The sequence below is a fragment of the Rhopilema esculentum genome, chromosome 19, assembly GCF_057945365.1.
Source record: "Rhopilema esculentum isolate cy_ngs chromosome 19, ASM5794536v1, whole genome shotgun sequence".
Taxonomy (NCBI): Eukaryota; Metazoa; Cnidaria; class Scyphozoa; order Rhizostomeae; family Rhizostomatidae; genus Rhopilema; species Rhopilema esculentum.
The window spans coordinates 7694768-7722547 of record NC_142833.1 but is presented as its reverse complement, the minus strand read 5'-3'; the positions used below and the strand labels follow the sequence as shown (position 1 = coordinate 7722547).

The following is a 27780-nucleotide window of genomic DNA, read 5'->3' as shown; positions in this document are numbered from 1 at the left end:
CTTATAACCATAATTCATCCGAGTGCGTTTTGTAATTAAGTTAGAAAACAGACGGATCCGTACGATAATCATACAGCTTTTGACAGCAGCTGTTTTTTCTAACAATAAATTCAATTCACTCGTTTTGTTTACTGTTGAAAATATTCACGGCTTAATCGCATTTTTCAACCTGCTGCAGAGAGTTACGCCTTGAGGATACTAAAAGCGAAGACAGAGTAGCAGCGTTATTTGCAAAATCTGCAAGTTTGATATTACGTGGGTGTGGTTTAGCTGCACTAACCAATAAAGCAGTGCCGAGATTATTGCAACATACAGCGTTGGATCAGTAGCTCAGGAGAGTAGGGAGGAAATCAGTCTTTGAAGGATCCTAGTGTTGGTTCTAGGATCCAGTATAAGCAGAACATCATTCAAACGATTCCTAAGAAAGAGATATATTTATTCAGAAGATAATTTCATAAAGACATTTGTTCAGAAGACGTTAATGTCAATTGGATGAAGCCTGGCTATAATCAAGGAACAACTGTGTAATTGAAACAGCCGAGAAATAAAAACATTAACAAGACTGCATTTGAAAGAGAATTCATTAAGAAAATAATCAACACGTCTCTGTACGCAAGAAGGATTAATGAACAGGTTAATTGGCAGGACTGTGTTGGAGAGGGATCGTACAAGGAAACCTATTATTGAGGCTTAGAATTACTGTGTATGCTCCCCTGAAGTATGAATACAAATGCAACAGCCAATCATAATTTTGGTAAACGCTAAACGAAAGAAAGATAAACAATTGCGAGTGCCATCTGTTGCGTTTTCTGCGTTTAATTTTTGTCTTGCTTGGAAAGAAATTTGCTATAAATAAGACACTCATCGCGTAAAGGAATTACTTATATTTACTTTGCTCTATTTACGGCTCCGTGCGGCCTTATTTACTGAAAGTGCGTATCATCCACAATGGCAGAAAAGCGGGGAGTAAAGTCACGGCTTTTTGGAGGCAAATCGGGACGAAGCGATGAAGAGCGAAGAAGACAAATGGAACGAGAACAGGAAGAGAGATCAAGAGTTGACAAAAAGGCTCTGTTCAAAAGAGTCGTCAGTTCAGGTAAGTTCTATAAGCAGTTTTTGTCATTGATTGAGAGTGACGTATGCAAACAAGGAGGCTTCGAAATTTCGCTACTTTTTTGCTTTCGCTAGATTTCAAAAATTGTTAGACCTCTTTGTCTTGAGCGTTAAAATCTTTCTAACATTACTATGCGCTAGAGAGCCTTTTTTGTGATGTCTGAAAAATTTGCACAAATTTAAAGCTTTACTTTATCAATGAATAAGTCAAAACTATAATTTCATAATTTCAAAACTGAAGCGTTTTAGTTTAATACAGTTAAGAATACTGTTGGTTGATGCTTAGAAAATATTTCATTTTAACAAGAATTTTGCAAAATACAGCTGAATCTAAATCTACTTTTTTGTAATTTTAAGATACAGTGGTAGGTAATAGCTTGATTTGAAATAGTGGTTTTTTATATAGGATTGTATCTTTCTGTAACGAGAAGTTTTCATATCGCTTCTCAACATAGATTCTTGGTCTTCAAGTTCAAGTTATCGAAATTGTATCAAATTTTTTTATAAATAACAAAGGTACATAGACCTTGATGGTCCTTAACTTAATTACAATTTGTTTTGGAAATATATCTAAATAAAATTGCTTACAATAGTTACTGATCAAAATGATTTTTCCTCCAAAAGCTTAAAGGACATTTTTCCATAGCACATGTTATTCAAAATTAGAATTGTAATTAGAATTAAAAGAATAGTTTGAATATAGATTTGTTAACGTATAAACAAGAATAAGTGAAAAGAAAGATCTAAAGTTCATTTCACTATAATGAAATCCAATTTTCGCCAATAAAAGTTGACTTGAATTTTAAATTCTGCAGATTGCAAAAATTATTAGCTCTAGAAAGAATACAAACTGTTCATAGATTTTTCGGTTGCGAGATCAAATTAAGGCTCTGTTCTTATAAATGGAAGCCAAGGATCGGCCATTCAGTGAGTTAAGTTAAAGAAAAATTGCAACGACCGCAAAATTGATTTGTCATTCAGCTTGCAACGTCTACTGATAACATTTGGTTAGAATTTAATGTTACTATCCTGTACAATTAGAGTATAGCGTTGCTATGCAATGCCATAAACTAGACATGATTGCTAAATAAAGAGAGACAAAAATCTCTAAGATAAACATATGTTTATAGGAATAGCTTGAAAATGCCGTATACATAATGTACACAGAAAATGTCAAAGTTTATTTCCAAATTGTTGCGTAAAATATAATGAAGACCATATTGCAGCTGTACTTAATATGTTTAGATGTTGGAGATAACCTTACATCCATCACTCTATAGGTTTTTTCCATTATTACAATCATATGATATGATACTTAAACCTTTGAAGACTGATACGTCCAGTATCTTTTAATTGGTAAAGTTGACGAGGTACGCATCAGTTGTCAGAGACGAGGCTTATTGAAAGAGAGACTGAAAATTTATGGCAAATCGTGTTGATTTTGGTTTACAAGCGGCCAGTGGCGAAGCTAGAGGTCATGCAGGTCATGCCAAGCATGACCAAACAATTTCCTAGAAAATAATCTTTTAATCTACGATAAAAATTCTAGATATGTTAAAAGATAGGGTTTTTCACATTCAAAATTCTCTGGCTGGCGCTAGGCTATCTGTTATAACATGTACAACCATTTGATGAGGATAGAGTTTTAGCCTGGCATCGCAGAGCGTTTAGAAAAATGGATGGAGGGCTTAAACTTAACAATATGAGGCTTGGCTGATCGTCCATTTTTCTAGTTGGTTGTTACCTGGTCGTTATTGCAAGTGTGTGGCTATAGCCCTCTAGCGCCCCTGCTCTTCGGTGCCTTGTCTGAACAAATAGATTAGTTTAGCCAAGATCCAAATTTTGTTTTCATAAGGTTTTTTCTAAGCTTTCGGAGAAGCCTGTTTGAAAAACGAATTGTTGAATCAGGAAATTAACTTGACTATCATGATTTGCTAAAGTTGTGTTGATTTGACATGAACATTTTAGGCAATGACGACAAGGCAAAACGAGGTCGTTCGAAGTCACGAGAGGATGAAGAAAGAGAGCGAAAAAAGCAGTCTATGCTGGAGTTTGGATCAAGAGCTATTGATTCATATGAAACCCATACGGATCCGAAGAAGAGAGAGGCTGAGGCAAAACGAAGATTTGAAAAGGGTGAGACAGAAGACCGCAAAAAAGACGGTGGCAAAAAGCAAGGTAAAGTGCAAACTGCCCTCAAAGTTGGAAGATTTCTGCATAAGCATGGCAAGTAAATAAATCACATCTGTTTTCGAGCTTAGGACATTTTGAGCAATGTAAGTCAATAATTATAAGAGCCCATTACAAAAAATTTAAACAGACTATATAAAAGATGCTTTACAATGCGATTTTATTTAGCTACAATGGTTTTTTTTACTTTCATAAAATGTAGTAATATACAATATTGATTAAATAACTATAGTAGTGTTATCATGGAGTGAAGAAAGACTGAAATGAACTGAGTTATAGGTAGCGTTCTTCATTTTTTAACTAAGACCTATACTCGTTATGATTTAATGTTATGAAGTAGCTTTATCTCACGACTATATCTTAGGCAATAAAGTTTATAGTATGAAATTAAAGTCAAGTGAATCAAATCAGATGATGTTTCTTTTTTAACCCTTCTCCGAACATGTGATGGAGCACTTGAAAGGAATACAGATGCTAAGTCAGAGCCTGCTTGATAACAGTCCGCTGATTTTTGTTCAGAACAATTTACAAGCAAAAAACCACATAATTAGTAGACTGATAATCTTGAGGTAATTGTGTTGTTAACATGTGGAGAATTTTTCATGTTGGGCGCATAATTCGGCTTTCGTAAACCGGGTACATATAACATCGCATTATTGAGACAAAATAGAAACAAGGTCATACGTGCTTAGAAAAAAACATCACACACTGCGCATACAGTCATCAGAAAGACATAGCATCAAATCAAGCAGATCACAGAAGGCCGAAATGATTTTAAAGAAGCGATAACAAGGATTTTTTATTTCAAAAGAATTTCTGAAGAAGCGACAAGCCAGAAATTATTGTGTACTGTGAAAATGTTAAAACTGGTTGCAATGAAAACCGGTTGTTGTAGCCAGAAATACTTTTTTAGAAAAACCATATTCAACATGGACGATAGTATGCGTCAAAGTGTGGTTTGATACTGTACTTATTATCAAGCTAGACAACAAATTTTCTTCCAAGCCAGTGAAGCATCATTTGATCGAAAATAGGTACGAGCATTTTATCTTATTAGGAATGTTGCTCAAATATTCTTAGCAAAGCATCGAAAAAATAATCAAATTTTTTAAGAAAATACGGCCTTTCAACATAATAAAAAATTGGACGCCCAGTAATGCTTTTTCCTATATAGTTCTTTAGTCAAGGAGATAAAAATAGGGAGACTGTGTGCTGTCTTGTCAATTAACTGTATGGTTTATGAGATCAATGTATTCATGATCTCCCTGTCAAGGTTTTAGCAACTAAACTGCAATAAGATAGGATAATATAGTTTATATTTAAGAAAGAACGTTCAACTTTCCAAACTTATCTTAAATAGTTATACACAATTAAGAATCAATATCTTCAAAACGATTTTTTTCCTTCTTTGCAATGCAAAGCTTATTTTGATGTAAATTATTTACTCGCTGTTTTTTGGGATTGTATTTTGGGGTTGTATTATTTCAAGGCGTGTCAATTGACCAATGGTTTGCAGAAGATTTTATTCTATTGTTCCAAGCAATGTAAGTTTGAATTTGTTTTATAAATATTGGTATTATGTTGGTTTTATAAATATTGGCATATTTTGAAAACACTGGAAATAAGATTACAAGCTTCAGAATGGTTTTTGTAGCTTTGCATGTTGAAGAGAGACATAGAAGAATCAAGTTGAAGTGATACATTAGCTAACTACCTCAGAAAAGTAATAAGAAAGATGCTATTATGTTAAAGAAGGCAGGTTGATCAAATACTGCCAAGAAAGATAACGCTCTAGAGAGCTTTGTAGAATAAATTGAAAAACAATACTAGAGAAGAGTGTTTATTAAAAAGGCTCTTCTAGTCTAGACATAAATCTTAACATGTCAAATTCTAAAAGGAACAAGACACATGCATGCGATTTCTTCTTTCCTAACTTTAATTTAAAATGCAAGCTTTAGAGATACGAAAGCTTAGTTTTTTCTTTTGACAGCTGTTTTCTTTCAACCATTTAAGAAAAAAGTCAGCTGGCTCTTTATAATTTAAAGACTTGAAATGCTCTGCAGGTAGGCTGTTTTTCTGTACTCGTTTGGTAATGAAAAGAAACAAAACATACGTCATTTCTCAGATTTGTTATGAGCTTTGTTCTCAAATCTTTAATGAAACAAAGAGTAAATACTGCTTGTGTTTATGCCACTCGGTTACCTGAACTTGAGGCAGCTGACACCGATAGTAATTAACCAAAGAAGTAAAGTTTGGAAAAATTAATTTCGTCCTATGCATAAAAATGCTGAATTTCAATGCCGCTACAATAACTTCATGTCAGTTGTGTATAAAATGGAGAGACATAGGTGTAAAATCCTAGCAGTCAACTGCAAATAACAGAGCTGTATGGAGATCTGTCATCAAGCCGAAGTCAAAATCATAGTAGAGTCCTAGTCGATATGACTGACTGCAAGAGAGAGCGTGAGAGGGAGGTGACGTCAGAAGACAAAATTGGGAAGCTAGAGATATCATGGACAAATACCTCATTTAACAAAACACGAACAAGATTTCTCTCTCATTGCACAAATGAAGTTGCATTTCGATTGATATATCCTTTTGGGAGTATGGGTTTTCCCACAAAGCAAAAAATCTTGTTTGATATAGATTTCCTTAACTACTAGCAACTAATGACTAACAAACAGTACCAGATATTAAGAGAATAGACTCAAACTGGCAACTTTGTACTTGCAGCAAACTGACACTTCCTGCAGAAGTACCATGTGCTGGGAAACAGAACTGCAGACAAGAACTAAAATTGCACTCATTTCCATGAATCAGCCTCTCATCGGTAAACTTTACATAGATCATCTCGGTAGTATAAGCTAACTCGCTATATGAGAAATATATGCTGTTGTAAACATTTTTTGAATTCGGAAAGTGACGAAGAAGGAAAAATTGTTAAAATTTTTTAACTCAAGAAGAATTATTTAACCTTCTTCCGTACAAATAAAGTGTTAATCCGCTTTAAGTGTTTGAAATAGGAAACTGGTCTGTCTTCGGCAATCTGAAGAAACTTTTATCGTGTCAGCTAGACACAAACTCGGCTGCTGGTTTCGGGTAACTTTTTCCCAACTATATAAATGTGAACATTCCACAGCAACATACAGAAATCCCATGGCAGCAAAAAGCCTTCGGCCCAAAATCATCAACAGCAAATCACAGTCTGATAATCATTTATCTCCTGTGATAGTTTGTTTTGGAAAATTCGCTCTTTTATTAATCTCCTTGAACAGAAGCAAGAATATCAACATTCGATGTATTGTAAATTAAGCTATACATCAAATCTTAGGCCATACTGTGTGACAAGGAAAAATAATCCACTCTAAGAAAATACAAACTGGAGAACGAGTGAAAGAGCGATAAGATAATCCCATGTGATTAAATTATTGAAAAGCATATAAGACCCGTTGTTACAAACGAGTAAAAAATTGATGCTTGCTTTGTTGACGAGCGCAGAAGCTCGGTTGCCACTACGCTACAACAAGCAACCACAATCCACAGTGTGTCTAGGAAGCGAAGTATCTTTACCGACTTAATTGTCCAGATCACTGACACACATTACTTAAATTCACGACATGCTAACTCACAAAATGAATAATTTAACGTGTTGCCCAGGAAATCCAAGCCTTCCCTTCATGATTATTAGTCCAAATGACCATTTTCCAAGAAGCGGATTCAATCTTGGATATCAAGTTGGTGTTCAAATATAACTCATGCTCAATTCTGAAAATGAAAACATCATTTCTTCTTGGTAATTTGACATTTAAAATATCCACAGCATTAGAAGATCTTCAGTTTTGTGATACGCTAACAGCAGGCATCTTCACTGCGTGGATTTCTTGATTCTTGACCTGATTTTCGGTCATAGCAAGACGTATTGGCTTCAGGCACTCATTTGAATGTTGCTAACTTTCATTCAACAACATTTTATTGCTAAACTCGAACTTGATATATTTTTTCATTTATAAGAAGCATGGCTTTATTTCTACAACGAGTTGCAGTCACCTTGTACAAGATAACCGTCTTCCATTCTTGACTATATTTTTTTATGGTGGTTATACCTTTATCATATTCATTATTTGATTATTTTTCATTAGAATTAGTCCAGAAAAATTGTTATTTTGAGATCGGACTGACTATCATCTTTATGGCTGGCTCTTCTCTTTAGATCACAACACTTACGATTTAAGTGTCGATAAGGAGAATTTCGCGTGTGCTAAATATCTATTATATTTGACTGTGAAACGATTGAACTTGAAGAAACAACTTGAATGAACTGAGAGAATATAAAAACTATTCTCTAAAACAAATCTAGATAGAGTTTAGATAGAGTCTAAAATTCTAAAAATGTTCTTGTTGTCCCTTTCTGTGAGTTCCAGTTTATCAAAATATTCGTTCACCACTTGCTGAAAAAATGGACTTGAACCGTAACGTTCTGGACCTTGACAACACCAATTTTATATTGACGTCCAGTCTATCGATGGCACCGACCAGCATTCGCCGATTGAGATGAATAAGTTGTGCTGTTCGTTGCTTGTAGCATTTAATTTCTAATTCAATGGACAAAGAAAAAGTGACATTTCATGCACAGTTAAGTCGAAGTGGATATATGCACAGCTAAAGAAGTCAGAACTGTAAATGCTATCTTAAGATTATACTCTTGTATTTTTTTTGCTAAAAAGCCCCTCCATACATAACCTTTAATGAAATGGGTTAAATACTTGTTCACGAAAATACCTACCGGTATCAAATTCACGTTTCAACAAAATCTTGTATTGCAAATGACAAAACTGCAAAAGTGTTCTAAATGTAGAAAAAAATAGCGAGCTGCTAGAACAAGATCAAGAACAAAAATGTGGGACAAAATATATCTTTTGTCCGAACATAAAAACATTTTTGCCTTTAATGTAGCTTCAAAAAGTGGAAGCACTTTGCTTGCATATTTACATATATAAAAAATTCATTTAATTAAATTATTAATATAAACAATTAAATATAAACCATCTAATGTGATAAAATAAAAACCTGAAAGAAAAACATGTGCTTTCTGTAACAGTGTTGAATATACCTTACACTTTTACATGCTTGTTCTTATATTGATTGGCAAAATATCAGCCTTGAGTTTCTTAATTTGCAACTTCTTTAAAGTGGTTTCTACAGTAATTGACTTGCTAGTATACAACATCGGGTAATCTCATAGCTAAAATGGCACCCAAAAACTATGCACTATGCAAAAATCAATACAGCTATATCAAGACAAAAGCTCATAAGTTAGCACTAGAATGTTTGCTGCATTAAAATTTGTGTACAGAATGCTTACAACCAATCTGAGTAATGGGAATTTGTTAATATACTTGAAGATTTGTATGTTGACAACCACAAAGTGTAGCTAGCTCTAAAATAAATAATACTTATGTTTATCAACAGAAAATCTGTTTAACAGAAAAATACAATTTGAACCGAAATGTGTATCAATCTATCAATCATAATTGTGAATATCTGTTTTTTAAGATAGATATATCTAAGATAGTATTACTGCTTTCAATTAACCAGAAACAACACCACAAGGAATTAAAAAAAGATACAAGGGAATAAGCAAACAAAAGTCATTCAGAACCAACATTTCCAAAACTTTGTTTGTAACTGTTCGCACAACCCAAAGATTAGGGGATAGGATAAAACAGCATGTTCCTTTAAAAAAAAAACTGCACCCTCAAAGAGAACAGCCTCCTCGATCTTGTAGGTCTAAAGACACAGCAAAAACTAGTAACTCTTGGACAACATCTTTTTAGTCAACCCAGATCGTGCAAAACTCTATAATGAAGGCATTTTTCAGATAATTGGCAGTGCACAGTCGTCTTTTCATCTAGCAGTTTTGGAATCAATCTACATAAAAAGGAAAAGCCACCATTGCATAGACAGAAGGATTTTGTTTTCTCTCTTGGGCTCCAGTGGCAATCTTTCTATAGGCACGCAGCATTGTTTGGACAACTATGCTTGTTATGTGCTTGCGTTTTTCTGATTGGCCAATTTTGATCCACAACTGGGTATATATTTTCCATTGTATTCTTTCGGACCCTCATTCCGATGTTTTATATATTAATATTTAAAGTTAAAGTTGTTTGCGAGCAAGAACTTGACCGCCAGGTTTTTCGCTAACTAGACTAGAATGAGGCTAGACGGGGGTTACATAATTACTTACAATACATTTTTAAGTGCTATTTCTAATATTATACTCTGAGGAGCGTCAGACGAAAAAGCTTTCAGAAATATGCTGTGAAATGTTTGCTTTTTCCAGAGCCTTTTTCAAGATCCGTATTGCAAAAAATTGTTTAAAAAATAAATACAGATTATTCTTACCAGCAAGGCCTAGAGGTTTTGATCTCATGAATGCTGCCTTAGCAACAAGAAATGATTCAATCTTTTTTATCCATGCCTCATGCACAAGAAAGTGAAATGTCTAGGGTGGGTTGACATAGTCAACTTTTGAACTCACTGCACCATTTGCACTGTCACTTTCCCATTAAAATTTTGTTCGAGCCATCTGTTAACCTTACAAGGGAAATAAAATAAAAAGGAACCAGTTAACTTTCAAAGATCAAGTTGATATATGATCAATGAAGAATAATATTTCTGTTTAAACTCTTGCTTAGATAAGGGTCTCATAAATTAACATAAAAATTAGTTTGATATAGGAATCATTGATTGTTTCTCAGCAACAGCATACTTGTTACCTTCTTTGATCCTAATGAAGAATTGTAAATGTCTATCAAATATATTTAGGAGAAATAAAGATCAGGTCTACGATAGTCATTAAAGCAACCAAACAAAAAATCATCTGAAACCTGTCAGTACTATGCTGACCTTGGACATCACTTAAAATTCTTAAAATTCCAAAGCAAAATTGTGGATTCAAAGCTCATAAACAAAATTATTCCAACATGTTGGTAATTTTTTATAATGCAGAGACTTCAAGAGGCATTAGAGACAGTAGAAAACAATATAATTTTATTGTTATTTTAGTGTAAAGATATTAAAACATGAACATGAAAGAACTTAAAGTAAGGCATACCAAGTCCTTTTTGCTTTTGAAAAAGAAAAGAAAAACATTGCCCTGTATCTTCTAGAAAGAAAGTTAACTATCTTAGACAGGATAAATGAAGAACAGATCTATATAATGACAATGTATTTCAGATGTCATACTTTAATGATTATAAAATGGTATAGATATGCAAATAATATCACCATACAAGCAAGAATTTCCTAAACTGAAACTTCAAAGTTTCAGTTTATTCATCTATCAGAGGCAGAGTTTTCAAACTTTGAATCTGCTTTGTGGGAGGTTGCATCTTATAATACACGGTAACACTGACTTTCCCATGATTTCCTTTTTTAGGCAAAGCACTATTTTATAAACAGAATATTAGTATATTTACAGCACCTAGTCTCTCAATTCAAATAACTACACTTTTTTAACAAAAATGAATCAGAAAAACATAGAAGACCATCAAACCACAAGCGACTTTTCACAAAATTATGTGTAAATGGGGTGAATGTCTTTTGAGAAATCAATTGTATTCATTGAACAGCAGAAAAATGATCTCGCTCAATTGTCCCTTTTTTGGTCTTAAACTAAAAGTTGTAGAATATGCTATCACACATGGTAACTGAGAAGCTGCCAGAAAATTTGAGTTAAAGAAGCAAACTATTGAAAGCAGTAAGCTATTGATGGTTTAATGAGATTCCCAAAGTTGAAGGAAAATCTGCTATGTCCACTGAATTATCCAGGGACTGATGAGCAACAGTTGTTGATGTTATCTGAAAAGACTGTACATAAGGAAATTTTTGGTGAAACAGATGATGAAGAAGAATTTAATGGATTTTGAAACATGTTATTTCTAATAGATAATTTCTAATAGAATATAATACAACACACCTTAGGTTTGAAGGAATTTTTCTCCTCAGAGCTATTTTTTTAGTATTCCGTGGTTCATATTGTTCTCTACTAAAATATACATGCTTTACATATACTGAGACAATGGATAAGGGGATGAATCTTAAACAAAGTGAAATATATGGTAAATATCTTAAAAATGTTGAAAAGTAACAAGTATACTGGTTCTCACCTTGAAACAAGCATTGCAGTCTGCTAATTCATCATTTTTAATTGATCTGGACAGTTTCTTCCAAATTTGTTTGCAAGAAATTTGTTGTCCTGGAGAAAATAAAAATCAAGATTTTTCAAAAGATTTGCACTGCATCTAAAATTCTACTAAAACGTCATAGAAATAATGCTAGCTTCATCACATCAGCACTTCACTGAAATGTCAAGATGATCACATAAATTTAAGTTAATCAATCTTGTTGTTAGCATATGTCCAAGAAGATGTCTCTTAGACTACTCCTTCATGAGACCAAGCCTTAGTGTTAACAGTCTAAACTAAACTTACCCACTGGTGTTAAAATTGCTTCACATCTTACGTCCTTTTGCTGGCATCTTTCGTTTATGACAGATTCTTTCATCCATTTAGCAATGCACCATTCTTCCTAGAAAAACAATAAATCTATATAGAGAAAGCATAACTTGTTAAAATTGGGTCAATAATTGGGAAAAATCTATAGGATTTCTGCAAATGAGAGCATAATTTAGAAAAACTGGCATAGAGCAGAATTGTTCTTGGATGGATCATTGCACTTTGATTATAAAGCTTAAAACAGTTAACAGACAATTCAATATAAAATTGTAGATGGTATAAAAGGATTCAAAGTGGATCTGACATGATGAACTAAAATTGTTCCGGCTAATGACAATTAGCAGAAACAAAAAAAACATTTTATACAATTAACAGCTACAGGGAATACACTGGCCTATTCAGATTTTGTGATACATCACCAAGGTTATTAGGCAAAAACCTAATAAAAACATCACAGCTATTCTCAAAAAACATTAAATGACACTATTGCAAAGAAAAATGAATGAATCCATCATGCAACATCTTTCTATACATTTAGAACATACTCTTGTACTTACAAACATTTCACATAATAAGTAAAACTATTCAAAGGAAGCTGAATACCTCAAAGAGTAAATCTTTCTTTTTGCTTTCATTCTGCTCTTTTTTTAATAATTTCTGGGTAAGTGTTTTTGCGGCCTGGCTAGCTTTTAATTGTTCAGCTTTTAGTAGATCATTGGGAGTGGGTGGTTTTATCCCAAATGTAAATGTCCGCTCCACAACTGATTCTGAAAAGTGAAGTAAACAATGGCATTACAAAAAATCAATGGGTACTGTTGTATTTAGATGTGATATGGGCAACTTTGGTTCTTCAAATAAACAGCAGCTGTATTTAAAGCTTCTGCCCAAAATGCAAAATTCTTTGCATGATCAATCATTGCTCTGGCAGACTCAACTACAGTGTTGTTCATGCGTTCAGCAAGTCCATTTTGAGCTGGATTGTATGAAACTGTTGTTTCATGCTTTATACCTTGCTGTTTTAGATATTCAGAAAAACATTTGAGCAGTATTCACCACCATTGTCACTTCGTAAAACTTTAACACATTCTCCAGTGATATTATTCATGATATTGACAAATTCTTTGAATTTACTCAAAACTTCAGATTTTTGCTTTAGATAATAAATGCATACATAACGTGTCAGGCTTTTGTCAGAAAGTCGTGCGATCGCACGCCCACGCCCTGGCGCACGCCTGCTGCTTTCCAGGATTGCAAAACTGCGCACACCTTCTTTTATTATCGGTGCAAAATTCATAATTATTGGTTTTGTGGGTTTTTGAGATGAGTTAATATATTTATCCTTCCTTGGTACTATTACTTTATGCCACTTCAAAAAGGCTTAACACCTTATCAGGATTGCGGATTAAATAAATTTTTTTGAAATAACCATAGGACTAATCTACTGTGGAATCCCAATATTATGAAACCTGACCTGGTTACAAGCATAACTAATTTTCTGGTATGACAAACAATGTCTGGCCCCTTGAATTCTGCCTGTACAACTTCCTTCGGTATAACGAGTTCCGTATATATAACAAATTCTTGTTATAACTAACCTAATTGTAGTCCCTTTATCATAATTTTCTTCAATATGACAAACTTTTCCAAAAAAATTCATCGTTATTTTGATCTACTTATTTCCGGTGTATATTTGTCACTATTTCTTGGTGGAATCATTATTGCCAGCGACAAAACATGCATTGGCAAACATGCTATGCTTGTTTGCGAAAAAATCTCACACACCATCACACGCCTGGATGTTTTCAGGGGTGCAGTCGTTAGCCCGCCTGCTATATTTTTCCCACGAAAGCCTGCATGTGAAGTCATTGGTAAATGTCACAAGACACTTTGAGCCACCAATAGTTTCACTATTGCCTTTTTCCTCACTTATGTGTGCAGAATCAGCATTCCTTGAATAATTTCCAGGAAAATGTGAATACTTTGCCTTCTTTTTTGGGCAATCTCTTGCAAAATGTCCTTTCTCTTTGCAATAGTGACAAGTTCCAGTGAATGGTTGAACGGGAAATGATCTCTCTGATTTATTCTGCTGGAATCCGGAAGTGAGTCCTCTATTTCTTCTTCCCCGCCTGCTGTTAAAGGCTTGTCTTGCTGATATGGCATCCCCTGAGTTTTTCAGTACCAAATTACCTGACTTTCACTCATAGTCATTTAACAACATTCCTTTCACCTTTTCAAAAGGTAAATGGTTTTGCTAATGGCATCTGATGCTGTAATTAGCGGCATATAATCATCAGGTAGACTTGCCAACAAAGTCATGGCCAATTCCTGGTTATTTACTTCATTGCTCATTTCCCATAACTGATCATGCAAGGATTTCAAGTAATTTATATGTTCTAACATATTTCCATTTTGTTGAAGTTTCGAGAATAATACTTCTGTTGTAATCTCATCTTTTGTAAGATTGATTCACGTGCAAATTGATTCTTCAGGGCTTCCTTTGCATCTTTTGCTATGTTTGTATCATGAATTTGTTGAGAGGGCTCAACATTAAGACAAATATTTGTCCAGGCCTTTTTTTTTAAACAAAAACTTATAATTTCAGCTGTCTCAGCTTTAGCAACAGGAACAACAGGGGTACCACCTGCATGTCTGAATAAATCATTTCTTTCCACATACAGTTTCATATTGAAAGCCCATGATCTGTAATTCCCGCTATTGAATTTCAGAACATTTCCAGCAGAGTCATCCATAAAAGCCATTCTGTTATTAAAAAAATTTCAACGAACCTACAAACGTTATTCTGGGGCTAATCTGGGCTCATAACCTATTAAGATAACAGTGTAAAGAAAACACAACTTGTATCTGAACATAACATGGAGAAGTAATCGAGAACAAGTCAAATTCTAAAAGTAGATGTATTGCTTTGCAAGCGTGAGGATCACAAAACCGTAACTACGCAATAGGAATAATATAACAGAACAATAGTGAACAGCGTGATTAGCAATAAGTATATAGCGATGATCATATTAGCAACTTTATCTCTTTGAAGCAACAATATTTAGGTAGAACCAATACTGCACACACCCCTAAATGTTCAGTCTCCTTTGTGTTTTAAAGTTAACATATATGAGGTCTCTTGTATACTAACAGATGTCATTTCATATTTTTAGAGCCAAAAATTTAAAGCCCTTTTTCTTATGATCTGTAATAGTCTTGGGATAAGATTAGCAGTTTCTTGTTCAATGGCTTGAATGTACTGATCTTAAATTGGCATTATAACTGTATGCAGAGACCTTAGGTAAAGCAAAGCAGTATGAATGCATAAATGGAACAACCTTCTTCTGGCTGCCCAAAGTGTCATAAACCCAAAGAGCTATTTCACAATATACAGTATCAAAGTGGCATGTGAATTTCTATTTGGGTGGGGTAATATTCAAATTTATTTGAAACCTATGTGATGCACAACAATGTCTCCTAAAGTTTGCAAAGCAGCAATGCGTGTTTTGATCAAATTTCTTACTAATGAAAAATTTTGCTTGGAACAACTGGTGGGACAATACCTTGAAATTTACAACAATTGCTAAGATTCAGTATCAAGGGCTTGAAAAGTTAAAAAATATTATATGCTAGTAATGCCAGGGTGTATTTCATGTAAAACCTATGTCATAGAGACCCCAAATGAAAGAATTTAACTACAGTTATGCAGATAGTGATAACTCAATTTAACAGATCTTGGGGCCTAGGTTAACAGGTATGCAAAAATGGAAAGGCAACAAATTCTAAGGATTTATGCTGTTACTTCTAATGCCATTCCTTGGGGATTTAATACACTGGGTGTTTAAAAACATCTACAAATGCACCCTCAACTCTCCAAGAATTTAAAAAGTGTTCCATAATTATCAGAAATATTATTCCTATTTTATCAAGGAAAATGTGCCTCTTGCTGCCAGGAAAAATCTTTCCCTATTATAAGAAAAGCGTCCCTTTTGTGAACCTGAGATTAAAACAAAGCGATCACATAAATTTGGCACATCTCTTGCTCTGCTCTATTTGGCATTTTTCATGATGAGCACACTTTATGTTGGTGGTATAACTATGCTATTTTAGTTTTATCCTTCTTAGTACTAGAAAGACGATTTTTCATCGAGGTGAGGTACTTGAATCGTATTTTTTTCAAATACATCCAGGTGAAGGCAAGTTTGACGATTACTTCAAAAGGTTTTGGTGTAGGCTCTTTCTTACCATAAAAAGGTTTCAAGTTTGTATTCATTCTAATCCAAGAAGTAGGCCCGCCATTGTCCATTGCACCCATTTGAGGGCTTAATTGGACACTTGCCTCCACGTTATCTTTTTTTCCTGGTGTAGGATGTTTATATTTGAACGTCTTTCCATGTCGTGGGGATAATATCAATAGATTCTCCAGTGTACCTTTGTAGGCCATTATACTTCCTTGCAAACAACTTCAACATCAACAACAACCACAACATGAAGGAGAGTACGAAGTGTGACGTCATCAATAATATGTTTTTAGAATTTCTTAATTTTAACCACATAATCTGAAAGAGCGGTATAAAATTCCTCTCAATATGCTAAATCAACTAGACGTGTTGCAAATTGGGCGAGATATGGCCAATGAAGAACTTCAAGTTTGCTAACGGATTACTGTTATTCTGGCCTGGTTCATAAAGTTATGAACCAAGACGAAATTACAGAGGTTTGATAGGACAAGAACCTGTGCTCATGTGGCCACTCCTCCTCCAATTTGTAACCCATTCTACTGATTTTGCATATTTAGAGGTATTTCATGATGCGAATTATGGAATCAAAAGTGAACAATTCTAAAAATAGATTTTTGTGACGTCATCACTTCGGTACTTCATAGGGCCAAGCTCCGATGATCCTACAAGAGTACCCTGGATTAAATGTTCCGAAAATATGGTTAATTTTCGGATGAGCTGGATGGGCTGGAGCCCTCCTCCCAATAATTTTCAAGCTGTACTATGTTTCCTTTGCAATACGGTACAATGGGCAGTCCCCTACGAATTTGTTCCGACTGTAATACTGCTAATTTTAGGCCTTTCTCTCTAGTCCATTCGTTTGATTTTCCTTACCTAATCACTCTTGTTTATCTGTAACTTTCCTTGCTCGTTCCGCATTTTTCTATCACGTGTATTAGGATAATCTTTGTAATATTATGAGTAACTTCATACCTACGTCAATTATCAGCATGTTAAGTAGATCGCCATAGCAACCCAGTATTTTAGGATATCGCGCTACCCCACCCCGCTCGTTACTAAGTAGATTACTTCCTTTCACCGTTTCTTTTACGTATGTCTATTGTTTTTAGTTCAGTATTTATAGGAGCCCCGTACCTCATCTTAGGCAGGAAGAATTATGGAAAAGTAGCAGCAAGAGAAAGCAGTTTAGGCATGCACCGTTTTAGGGGCAAGATGCTTGTGAAAGATCTTGTTGCCTTCGTTTTGCACTTAGTCGTTTTGAAATATTTATAGGAGATTTATCAGTTTTGGAAGACCTCTGGGATAGTTCTTGTGAAAGATTATGCCCATGTCACGCGTTAATCATTATGTCGTTGTTAGCATGCAAGTTATGTAGCTGCCGGGACGATTTTATCGAAAGAAAAGAAGGAAAGATTTAACCGATTTACGTCGCATCATTTATTGGCCATCCTCTGCTTTTTAAAGGTCCTGAGAATCAATCGATTTAAGCGAACATTTTACATTGGTGACAGGAGAAGTGAGATTATATGGTGCTGGAAACAGACCCGAACCCAGATTCACGAATCAGTTTAGGACATGTACCTCAAGATGGAAGGCGACGAACAACTGTTCACGAGACGACAGTTCGAACACCCTGCATACCATCCCGAGATGCATTCGGAGAAAACGCCAATCTTTTTTTTAATCCATCCACTGGACTTGTCGACTTTTATTCACAGACTTTAGGCATTTATCAGACTTCAGTTAGTCATAATTTGTTTAGCACGCAGAAACGAGGACGTTTCTATTTTCTCGATAGGGAGGTATGTAATACTGCTAATTTTAGGCCTTTCTCTCTAGTCCATTCGTTTGATTTTCCTTACCTAATCACTCTTGTTTATCTGTAACTTTCCTTGCTCGTTCCGCATTTTTCTATCACGTGTATTAGGATAATCTTTGTAATATTATGAGTAACTTCATACCTACGTCAATTATCAGCATGTTAAGTAGATCGCCATAGCAACCCAGTATTTTAGGATATCGCGCTACCCCACCCCGCTCGTTACTAAGTAGATTACTTCCTTTCACCGTTTCTTTTACGTATGTCTATTGTTTTTAGTTCAGTATTTATAGGAGCCCCGTACCTCATCTTAGGCAGGAAGAATTATGGAAAAGTAGCAGCAAGAGAAAGCAGTTTAGGCATGCACCGTTTTAGGGGCAAGATGCTTGTGAAAGATCTTGTTGCCTTCGTTTTGCACTTAGTCGTTTTGAAATATTTATAGGAGATTTATCAGTTTTGGAAGACCTCTGGGATAGTTCTTGAGAAAGATTATGCCCATGTCACGCGTTAATCATTATGCCGTTGTTAGCATGCAAGTTATGTAGCTGCCGGGACGATTTTATCGAAAGAAAAGAAGGAAAGATTTAACCGATTTACGTCGCATCATTTATTGGCCATCCTCTGCTTTTTAAAGGTCCTGAGAATCAATCGATTTAAGCAACATTTTACACGACGATACTGCATAGAAGGTCCTTGATTGTGGTAAGGGGGAGGGGTCAGTTGAAATTCATGAAGTTGAATAAAGAAAATTGGATTTTCGGTTGCAGGTGATCCACAAATTGGTAACTATAGAATTAGGTTCTAGTGATGAGGACAAAAACATTGGATAAGAGAAAAATTCAAATTACCAGAAAGAGACGACAGGCATAACCGTATGGTGAGCTTTGATATGTGCAGAGCCCCTGATTAATTTCAATCAAATCTCATCACGAAAGGATTTGGCATGAAAGCTATCATATTTTATATACACAGCTCTAAATTACTGCAAGGCACTTTAGCTGAGCATAGGAAAACTTTTGTGTTACCCATATCAGAGGGCAGATTTGGGAAGGCTTTGTAAAATGGAAAATTGAATGCAAGTGTTGTCCGTGTCCGTGAAGATACTAATAATCTTCTTTCTGTTATCATTTGCGATGTTCTTTCGAGGCTTAACTTATTTGCTGCTAATAATGCAATTATATCTCTTGCTAAATTTGATGGGAAGCAATCTAATACGTCAATGTACCTAATGGTAATTCAAATACGCGTGAATGGGGGTGCTCGAATGGTTTAGTGAAACTACTGAATGTGTTCAGTGGCGTACCGCAGTTTCTAGTTCACCTCGTGCTTAAAAACTTTTAAAAATTCTTCAACTGAAGCTTCTTTAACTCAGCTTTCCCTAGTTAACGAGAAACGTTATCATTTATGCATCTTGCTAATGTGTTTTACACGCTTTACAGCGTTGGATGGGGCTTTCTTGTTGATGACTCCGTTACGCCATTTGGTCTGTGTAGTTATCTTATAAGGTCGTTTCCTAAATGCATGTAATAACAAAGACGCCATGATATGTGTGGGGTAACATTATAAAGAAATACTGATAAACAACTGTGACTAACATGGGCAAACAAAGTGAATGAAATAGAAAACAGTCTTATCACGAGATTTGCGGGACCAAACAATAAGCAGCAATATAGATTATTGTTATCTCATCTTCTTAAACTGTCTCATCTCCTCTAAAACCCTGGTTACGCCACTGTGAATACTCAATGGAAGATCTTAACTATACCGTTAAAAGTAATAAAAAATATTGGGGCTTTCGAATAGAGAAGGTGGCAAAAATTTCTTACATTGGGACTTGGGCTTCCATCAGAGGGGCTACAACATCTTCTTTGTCCCAGTATTATAACAATGAGTTTGATCACAGTCATGGTTTGATTTTTCAACCTTCGCATACTTTAGGAGCTAACATACTTTAACAGGGTGAGCTAGCTCCCAAGCCATTTTCGGAGCCAAACCTTCACTTAGCTTCATCCATCATGTCACCCCTTTGTATCTAGCTTGACAGTGCACAGTCACAAATTTACAACTGCTATAGACAATCTTATAGCACTTGGTAGAGCTAAATAAACATTTTTTATCTAGAAAAGATTTTGAGAAAAAACACGAAGATAATTTATTTATTTCAGAAACCCTCCAGTGATTAAGCACGAATGTTTGATGAAACAATAGAAAACCTAGCCTGTCATCACACATCTCCTCCCTGGCCATGATGTTCTGTGGGAAAAGCTGAAAAATTGTGATATTGTTTTAAGGTCCTCAAAAGATATGACAGCCATTTCTGAATGCTATTGAGAAAAAAATTTCCTGAACATCCCTTTAACCATTTAGCTGTTACAAAAAAGAGAGAACATTTTTAAGCAAACGTTTCGTTTATATATTTACATAAGTTTGAAACTCAACAACTTTTGCTAATTTGTATTAATGAATTCTAAAATACGTCCTGAATCTATAAGATTCAAATCTTGATGGAAAATCTAATTTAACAGAATATTTATGTAATAAATAAAGATTGCTGTACAAGATAATGGGGTGTGTTAGTTAGGGAATATTCGGTATTCAATTAATGTCTACAAAGGCCAAATATCACTACGTAAAAATTTTAGCCATCGCTTCTATGTTGTTTTATAAGGATCTTAATTCTGAAGTGATGCCTAGGAACCTCAGAAGTATCGAAAGCAAAAGGATAGCGATTGGGTCCTTACTTTTCAGTTTAATTTCCCGAAAGGGTACTTGGAGTCACTTAAATCCACGTGATACCAATTTTTGTATGATAAAAGATAAGTTCTGACCTGCTCTAGACAACTCTTTTGTTGTGATACCATGTCTTACAGAAAACCCTCGATAACTTACAAAACATATAAAAATAAAGCTAGATCTTTGTGAGATACTAACTCACTCTGAAAACGTATAGATTTTTATACCCGGTTTTTGAAAAGCTACCCCTTTTGAAAGAATTGATAAAATAATGGATAATGATACCCCAAGAAATGGCGAATCCATTCAGTCTAAATATATCCAACACGCCTTACAGGATAAAGGCTAGAAAATGAGAGGAAGGGCCTTTTAAATAATATAGCAGGGGACCTTTTACTTCAAAGACATACTTTGTTTAAAGCATCGTGCTTTTTCTAAAGGCCTAAAGGCTCTTGCGCAACCCGCATACATAGCGACAGTTGTTAGGCTGGTTCTTTGAATTATAGTCGCAAAGCATGCCGGTTGCACAAGAGCCTTTAAGACAAAGCTCTAAGTGCCGAGTCAAAGCTCTAAAACACAACTATCAATACGCCACTAAAACGTGCAGTTGTTGCCTAAGCTATTCCTTTCATAAGGAGGAAGATCTCTTGCTTTGCTGAATCACCTACGTCGGTTATCAGCATTTCTACACATTACAGAGTAGTTTCATGGATACACACCCTGGTGATTCATTGTTCTTTCCTTCGCTTGGCTGCAACGCACCATCTTCTCTTGAGTACGTGTTTACCGACCTGACAGGAATCCTAGTCATACTATTATCGTTATTCCAACCATTATCAACGTCAAGTTTTGGCTCCCAAGACATCTTGTCTTCAGTTTTGAAGTCTTGATGCCAACTTTTATCAAACTCCACCAAGGCATTGTCAAACCGTTTTGCTTGCTGATTTAATCTATTCGCCCTCGAGCCTCTGTGAGGTAGGCTAGCGTACATTTGAGCCACTTTCTGGTTGTTGATTGGCTCCTTAAAAAGAGGAATAACTTTTTGTCGCCGATGTGGAGAGTATGGAGGCGCAATCTCATGCTTAGGGACTGCTTTTGAAACTTCGTGACTTAAATTAGGCCCTTCGCTAACTTTATTTTTCTCATCATTTTTAGCTTTTGTTTGTTTCGTGCCTTTTTCTTCACCCGGAGAAAAGTAGCTTGAAAATGAGTTGCTTCTGCGTACATGCCTTCTCCTCCGCAGTGTCTTGACTTTCCTCGTGTCTCTTCTAATGACAGAGCAATCTTCGCCATGGTGTAAATTGGTGTCACTTGAAGTCCTCTGCATTTTGCTAGACCCCTTTTTGAACCTAGACACAATTTCTGAGATAATACCTTTCTTCTTACGCTTTCTCTCAACAAACTCTGTTTCGTCGCAAATTAGCTCTGTTTCTTCGCTGTAAATCTCATAAGGCTTATTACCTTTATTTGATTTGCGATCAGAGGGCGACCTTTCGAAGCCTCTTGTACCCTCAGCAGTGTCGTTCTCATTTATTTGCCAGTCGTAGACGACGTCTTGATCGCTACTTGAAGTTGTTGTGCTTGAAGTTTCGTGTTCTATTCCCCCTATACGTAATGCTTGCTCATTTTTGGAGGTGATGTCAGTTGATGTATACATTGGGTTAAAGTACATGTTACCGTTAGATGGACTTTGATCGTCATACTCCACCTCATCTTGCGTTACCGCCTGTTCAACGCATTCTTGTGTCGTATCTGGATCCAAATCCGGCATAATTCGATCAACACTGCCGTCATTCTGTACAATATACTGGTCCATGTTGTCTGTATCAATTTCAAATTGAGAGTTACTTCTGTACGGATCTGCAAATTCCTGTAATAGCTCCCTGTTTCCTGAAACTTGATTCCCATCTTCATATAAAATCTCATAGCCACGAGACTTTGCTCCCTCCTCAAAAAATGGCTCTGCTCCTGGCTCTTCAGAAGAACTTCCACTTGTACTGCTGTTGACCCGCGCTCGACCCGTGGCACTGAATTCTAAGTAATCGCTTTCGTTCTCATCGGTATAATCAATACTGTAGTCGATTGTTAGCTCAATACGGCGAGAGGCTTCGTTATTATAAACACTCTCTTCTGCTATTGCTTGTGATGACTTTTTACGGCGCAAACTGTTTTTCCTGTTCCCAATGCCAATTGGACCAATCTCTGTTTGGTCCGGTGAATTGACTTGTTGAACAGAATCGAGTACAAAGTGAGGCTGGTCTTGGGCTAATTTGTTTGTTGCATTTGAGGATGAGACTTTTCTTGGAGCAACAGAATCCTCCTTCGAAGCTTGCTGCGTGTGATCAGCTTTTTCAATCAAAGATGCGCTCAAAGAAGACTTCCTGGTTGCCTCACGTTGCTTTTCGAAATGGTTGGAATCAATGGGGCTCGAGAACATTTGTTCTAACCGCCCGTGAGTAGGCAGGGTGTACGAGTACGTATCTTCACTGTAATTGGAAGAACCAAGTTTACTTACAGGCTGCCCTTGTTGATTAAGAGACCATGCCGATGTCTTTCTTGCTTTGTGACTAGCTAGATTCATCTCTGATGCAGAATAATGAGAAAGATTAATCATAGACGAATACGTTTGTAGGTAGTTCTGACTGTGTAAATCGTATGCTTGGCTGCCAAAAGGGTCTGGTCTTTCACAAGCAATCTCCAACAGACTGTCTGCCGACATAACATAGAAGACACCCATATCTTGTTGTGTGATCTTATCCATATACCATTGTGATAATTCAATATAACCACACCTTGACATTTCATTTGCTAGAAGTATCTTCATATCCATGTTCATAGCCAAATCTATTGGCAATTCGTCCGTTTTCGTCAAGGCAACAACATCCGCACAATGCGCAAGCAATAGCCTTGCCATTTTCATATCCCCAGTAGCACTGGCTATGTGAAGGCAGGTCCAGCCGTTTGAGGTCTTAGCCTCCATATCAGCTCCTGACTCGAGCAGCATCATAACGAGACGACTGTTACCATCAAGCACACTTTGCTGCAATGCCGTCAGTCCTTGAGGATTCCTCTGGTTCCGCTTAACAACAATACCGTGCTTCAGCATAAGCGTCACTACTGCCATATCTCCTTGCATTACTGCATGTTGGAATATGCGGTTGACAAATGGATTCAACTGATCAATAAATGATGCTCTGTTTCGTGGTATATACTGCATTTTTAAAGCTGTTACTCGTGCAGTACTTGACATTAATAATATGTCATTGGCGTTTTTATATAAAGTTATAATACGATTTGAAACTTATATCTGTTATGCTTGTTTCCAGAACAACCTAAATGGTCTTCCAACGTACCCACCAAGCCTCTGTAGAGTTGCCAATCACGTAACAAACCAGACAGCCCAGCTCACATTCACCTGTGAAAATAAATTGACATGGTTATTAAAGCTCTAGCCTTAATTCATTAAAATCAAATAACATTAATCATAAATATTTTATTTCGACATCTGCATGATTTGTCCTTTTCGCAGAATTTTTTAAAGCATCTTTGCTTATGTCTCCAGAATATATATATATCCTCAATGATGGAACTCTTATCAGAGGTTTTTGAATAGAAAATTAAGTATATTTACAAATGTTGAGCTCTTGAGTATATTTTCGATTTCAGGAAACCCAAATATCTATCAAATTTATGCTAATGAGACGAAGGCCTAGACATAATTTCTGATCTTATCTGATCCGCTCTCGTCTGAATTAAGCATAACCGCAGACAGAGGACTGGGTTCGCCAAACATCACTTTGTTATATACCTACGTCACATTTATAATAGGAATTTAAGCAGCGATTCCATTATTAACAACGTGCAATAAGAGTTTCGTATGGATTATTTAACCTCAATTTCATGTCTCTGAATTTATCTACATATTCCACACCAATGCTTAGTTTTACATAACTATCATCTCAGGTAGAAAAGTTATTCGCTTCTCTTACTGGACGGTCATGTCATGTGGAAAATCTAAGCAAAAACCAATTTGGTCTAAAAAAGGGTTGGATCCAAATTTATTTTTAGTCAAATATCCTAAAAAAGAAATCCAGATAAGGTTATTGTCAAAGTCAATTAGTGTAGATCAGCTAGCATCGTCAATGCTTGCATGATAGACCATGGTTAATGAATAACATCTTAAAACAGTACCATGTTCTTTGTCTCAAAGCTTCATATAGATACCCCCTTTTAAAAATGTCATAAATAGCTTCATATGAAAATTAGGAGAAAAATTCAATTAATTTTTGAAAATTTTATGTCGTCTTATAAAACAGAGCAAGTATTATCAGCCAATCAGCAGTGATACTGAAAAAATTCATAAAAGTTGTTGTTTATTAAACTTCGTTGAATGTGGAAAACATGAACATCGAGACTCTGAAAAATGTCTGGTTAATTTTAAAATGGTATAACTTCTAGAACTGACCAGATAATAGGCAACGACAGTTATAGAGTTTAGGCTTTGTTTCTTCAGAAAAAGTGCTTCCATTATCACCTAACCCTAAATATGGTTTCCATTTAATAACTTTATATTATCTATGATTGAATGGTATGCAATCTTATTTTCAACATAAATTTCATTTAGGTAGACATCGATCTTCCGCTGAACGATTTCGTTTCCTTTTCGTTTCAACACATTCTTAGCATAATCAAAGGATTTACATATACGAAGACCCGCTTGATCAAGGCCAAAACGCTTTATATCGGATCTTCATTGATCATCCTCTCAAGTTAATAAGATGGCATTGCCATGTGTGGGAAAACTGCAGCAGGACTTTTGGGTTTGTTTAGCGTATGCTGAAAGGAAAGAGATTACAAACACAACCACGACTAATTTCTTAGATTAACGAAAATTTGAAGCTTGTTCATGAAACGCTACCTAATTCAAATCAAATCATCACCACCAGTGTACCAGCATGATCATCCCTTCTTCTTCTGCCATACCAAAGGCAACAGCATCTACCATGTTGTCATCTTTCGTCAAAATTTATGCCATGCTTCTGTCTGCTGTTGGAAATCAATTCTCTTTTGTCCGCTTTGTTATTGAAGTAAGTATGTATCATGAACGAGTCGATAACCTAAGGCCATGCCAAATACACGTCATTCACAATCCCATATATCAACGTGCTTTGATCTGCCAAATTCACCAAAATCCGCAATCCATAAAGATCTGTCAGTAGTTTGCCCGAAAAGAATCCTTGCTTCTCCCTTTCCAAATTCACAGAACTTCTAAATCTCGAAAATGAGATACAAAAGAAAATTGTTCCTTTCACGTAAGATAGGCATAGCAGGTTCTCTTTCCATTGTATTGCATAAAAACCATATGCGCAAACCATATGCTTCGTAGATAATGCTTTGTTTACAAATCTAGATGGTCTTCTGTGAGCGGTCGTTTATCGTGATCAATGTTATTAATGCATCACGTGTTCTTTTCAAACTCGTTTATTTTAGAATATGCTCCATAACTTTAATTTAATCTCACCATCAGCAACTAAAATAAGATTTTCTGAAATATCATCTTTTTCTTCAACAACGAAGATGTTTTGAGCTTTTTTAAAATGAAATGCATAAAGGAAGAATTTCGATTCCCAACACAGAATTTGTTTGCTTTTATAACGGTGAAAGTAGATTAGTAGTAGATTATACCCTTGACAGGGAAAGTTCTTCGTCAAGCAAGATTCGTGAAGAGTTATGCTTGATCTAGTTCTGCCTTCTTTTTCTACAGCCAAGACAATTTTCGGAATGCGAAAGTATTGTAGCTTCAAAATAGAACACTGTTCTTTGTTGAAATGCATCCCCACCTGCTTCTTTTGTTTTCCTTTTGCTCTGTTATTGTTAATTGATTGCAAAAGCAGATCAGTGTAAACATTTTCACAAACAAATTTGTGGTTGAAAATGAGACTGAATTACGCTTGGGCCTAATGAGGGTTTCTTCAGAAAATGTCAATACTCATTTAAACGCTCAAAGGGGCTGTTTGTCTAAAAAACACGAAGGAAAAGAAATCATCATAACAAAGGTAGTAGATGAAAGGTAGAGTAGGTGTTGGTGTGGTAATCTGGAGATACTTAGAGATGGTAACTTAGAGATGATTATGCGGATACTTAGAGATGGTAACATTAAAGCAAGAACTCTTGGGAGGCGATAAATATATTGTGCTTTTCTTCCCATTTTTTCAAACAATTGTACTTTTGGTTTAATCGATTATTTGGGGAAGAGGATAGGTTTTCTTGGGCTTCTCGTCATCCTGGTTTACGGCCAAAGGCGCATAGCCAGGCTTCGAGTGAAGAGTTTTTTATTTCCAACAGATGATCTTTGCATATCCCCGCTACTTCAAAATAACGCCATCAGCCATCTTAAATTATTGTAAAGTTAATTGTAAAAGGAAGATCTGAGATGTCCGATTCCTAAGTCATTGGCAATCAAGAAATACATCGGATAAACAGCTTTTGAAGCGGATAGACTGTGTTATTATTTCTTCACCAAGGCATGCAGATGTCAGACAAAAGGCAAAATGAAAGAAAGCCCTATCTACTGATCTTGTGCATAAAAAAATTACCTGTCATCTTTTATCTTTCTATATTCCATCTTAAATAAGGTTGATCCATACTTGTACGATTGTGGAAGACACAAAAATTAATCAAGTTTTTCACGTCAATTGATCGTCTCTTCTGTATGAACTTGTAGGAGGCCAGAAAATTATGCAACGAAAAAAATTGTATTGTATGAGGAACAAAATCAAAAAGTTTGGCTCGTGCCCAAATTCTTGGGAAAGAATAAAGACTAAATTTAAAGTAAGCACACGTCCATAGTCATGAGCCTTCGGGGCATTTTGTCTAGTTTAAGAGGGAGAGATCAAGCAGCAAAAATATGGTGCTGCCGTTTTGCTGGCATTTCCCATTTTTTGGTGCCATTGATTTTGGTGGCTCTGGCACCCAGAGAATTTTGACTTTCTACTCAAGCGCAGTTTCACAGACCGTGTATTATGTATTAAACAAAAGCTTGGAAGTGTCTCTCTAAATACGGGTTTGAAACAATTGAGGGTGGATGCCGTCAGCCACGATCTTCAGCTATATTAATGATTTTATTCCAAGGATGCCCCTGATGCAATTTGCCCTAACCCATTTATTAAGG

General features: G+C 35.7%; 3 protein-coding genes across 9 annotated transcripts; 1 reads left to right on the top strand and 2 right to left on the bottom strand.

The window, feature by feature from the left end:
- The first annotated feature begins 133 nt into the window (after positions 1-133).
- On the top strand, positions 134-3710 carry LOC135688190 (uncharacterized). The gene is made up of 2 exons (XM_065204920.2): positions 134-1096; positions 3082-3710. Exons 1-2 carry the CDS (start codon positions 949-951, stop codon positions 3345-3347), a joined length of 414 nt encoding a protein of 137 aa, XP_065060992.1. The 5' UTR covers positions 134-948; the 3' UTR covers positions 3348-3710.
- A 127-nt stretch (positions 3711-3837) lies between these two features.
- On the bottom strand, positions 3838-18547 carry LOC148957962 (uncharacterized). Of its 7 annotated transcripts, XR_016144925.1 has the most exons (8): positions 16062-16775; positions 12423-12586; positions 11796-11892; positions 11472-11560; positions 10418-10468; positions 9706-9897; positions 8087-8148; positions 3838-7895 (listed from the first exon to the last, which is right to left on the bottom strand). XR_016144925.1 is itself a non-coding variant. In XM_089114024.1 (6 exons), the coding sequence occupies exons 1-6, from the start codon at positions 16258-16260 to the stop codon at positions 10076-10078; spliced, it is 615 nt and encodes a 204-aa protein (XP_088970150.1). In that variant the 5' UTR covers positions 16261-16837; the 3' UTR covers positions 3838-10075. The 7 variants fall into 7 exon arrangements, 3 of the variants coding, with proteins under 3 accessions (XP_088970150.1, XP_088970148.1, XP_088970149.1); XR_016144923.1 differs by having other exon boundaries at positions 8087-9897; XR_016144924.1 differs by having other exon boundaries at positions 3838-8148.
- Positions 18548-18915: 368 nt separating this feature from the next.
- LOC148957961 (uncharacterized) lies at positions 18916-26560 on the bottom strand. The gene is made up of 2 exons (XM_089114021.1): positions 25528-26560; positions 18916-24024 (listed from the first exon to the last, which is right to left on the bottom strand). Exon 2 carries the CDS (start codon positions 23857-23859, stop codon positions 21295-21297), a length of 2565 nt encoding a protein of 854 aa, XP_088970147.1. The 5' UTR covers positions 23860-24024; positions 25528-26560; the 3' UTR covers positions 18916-21294.
- Positions 26561-27780: the final 1220 nt, after the last annotated feature.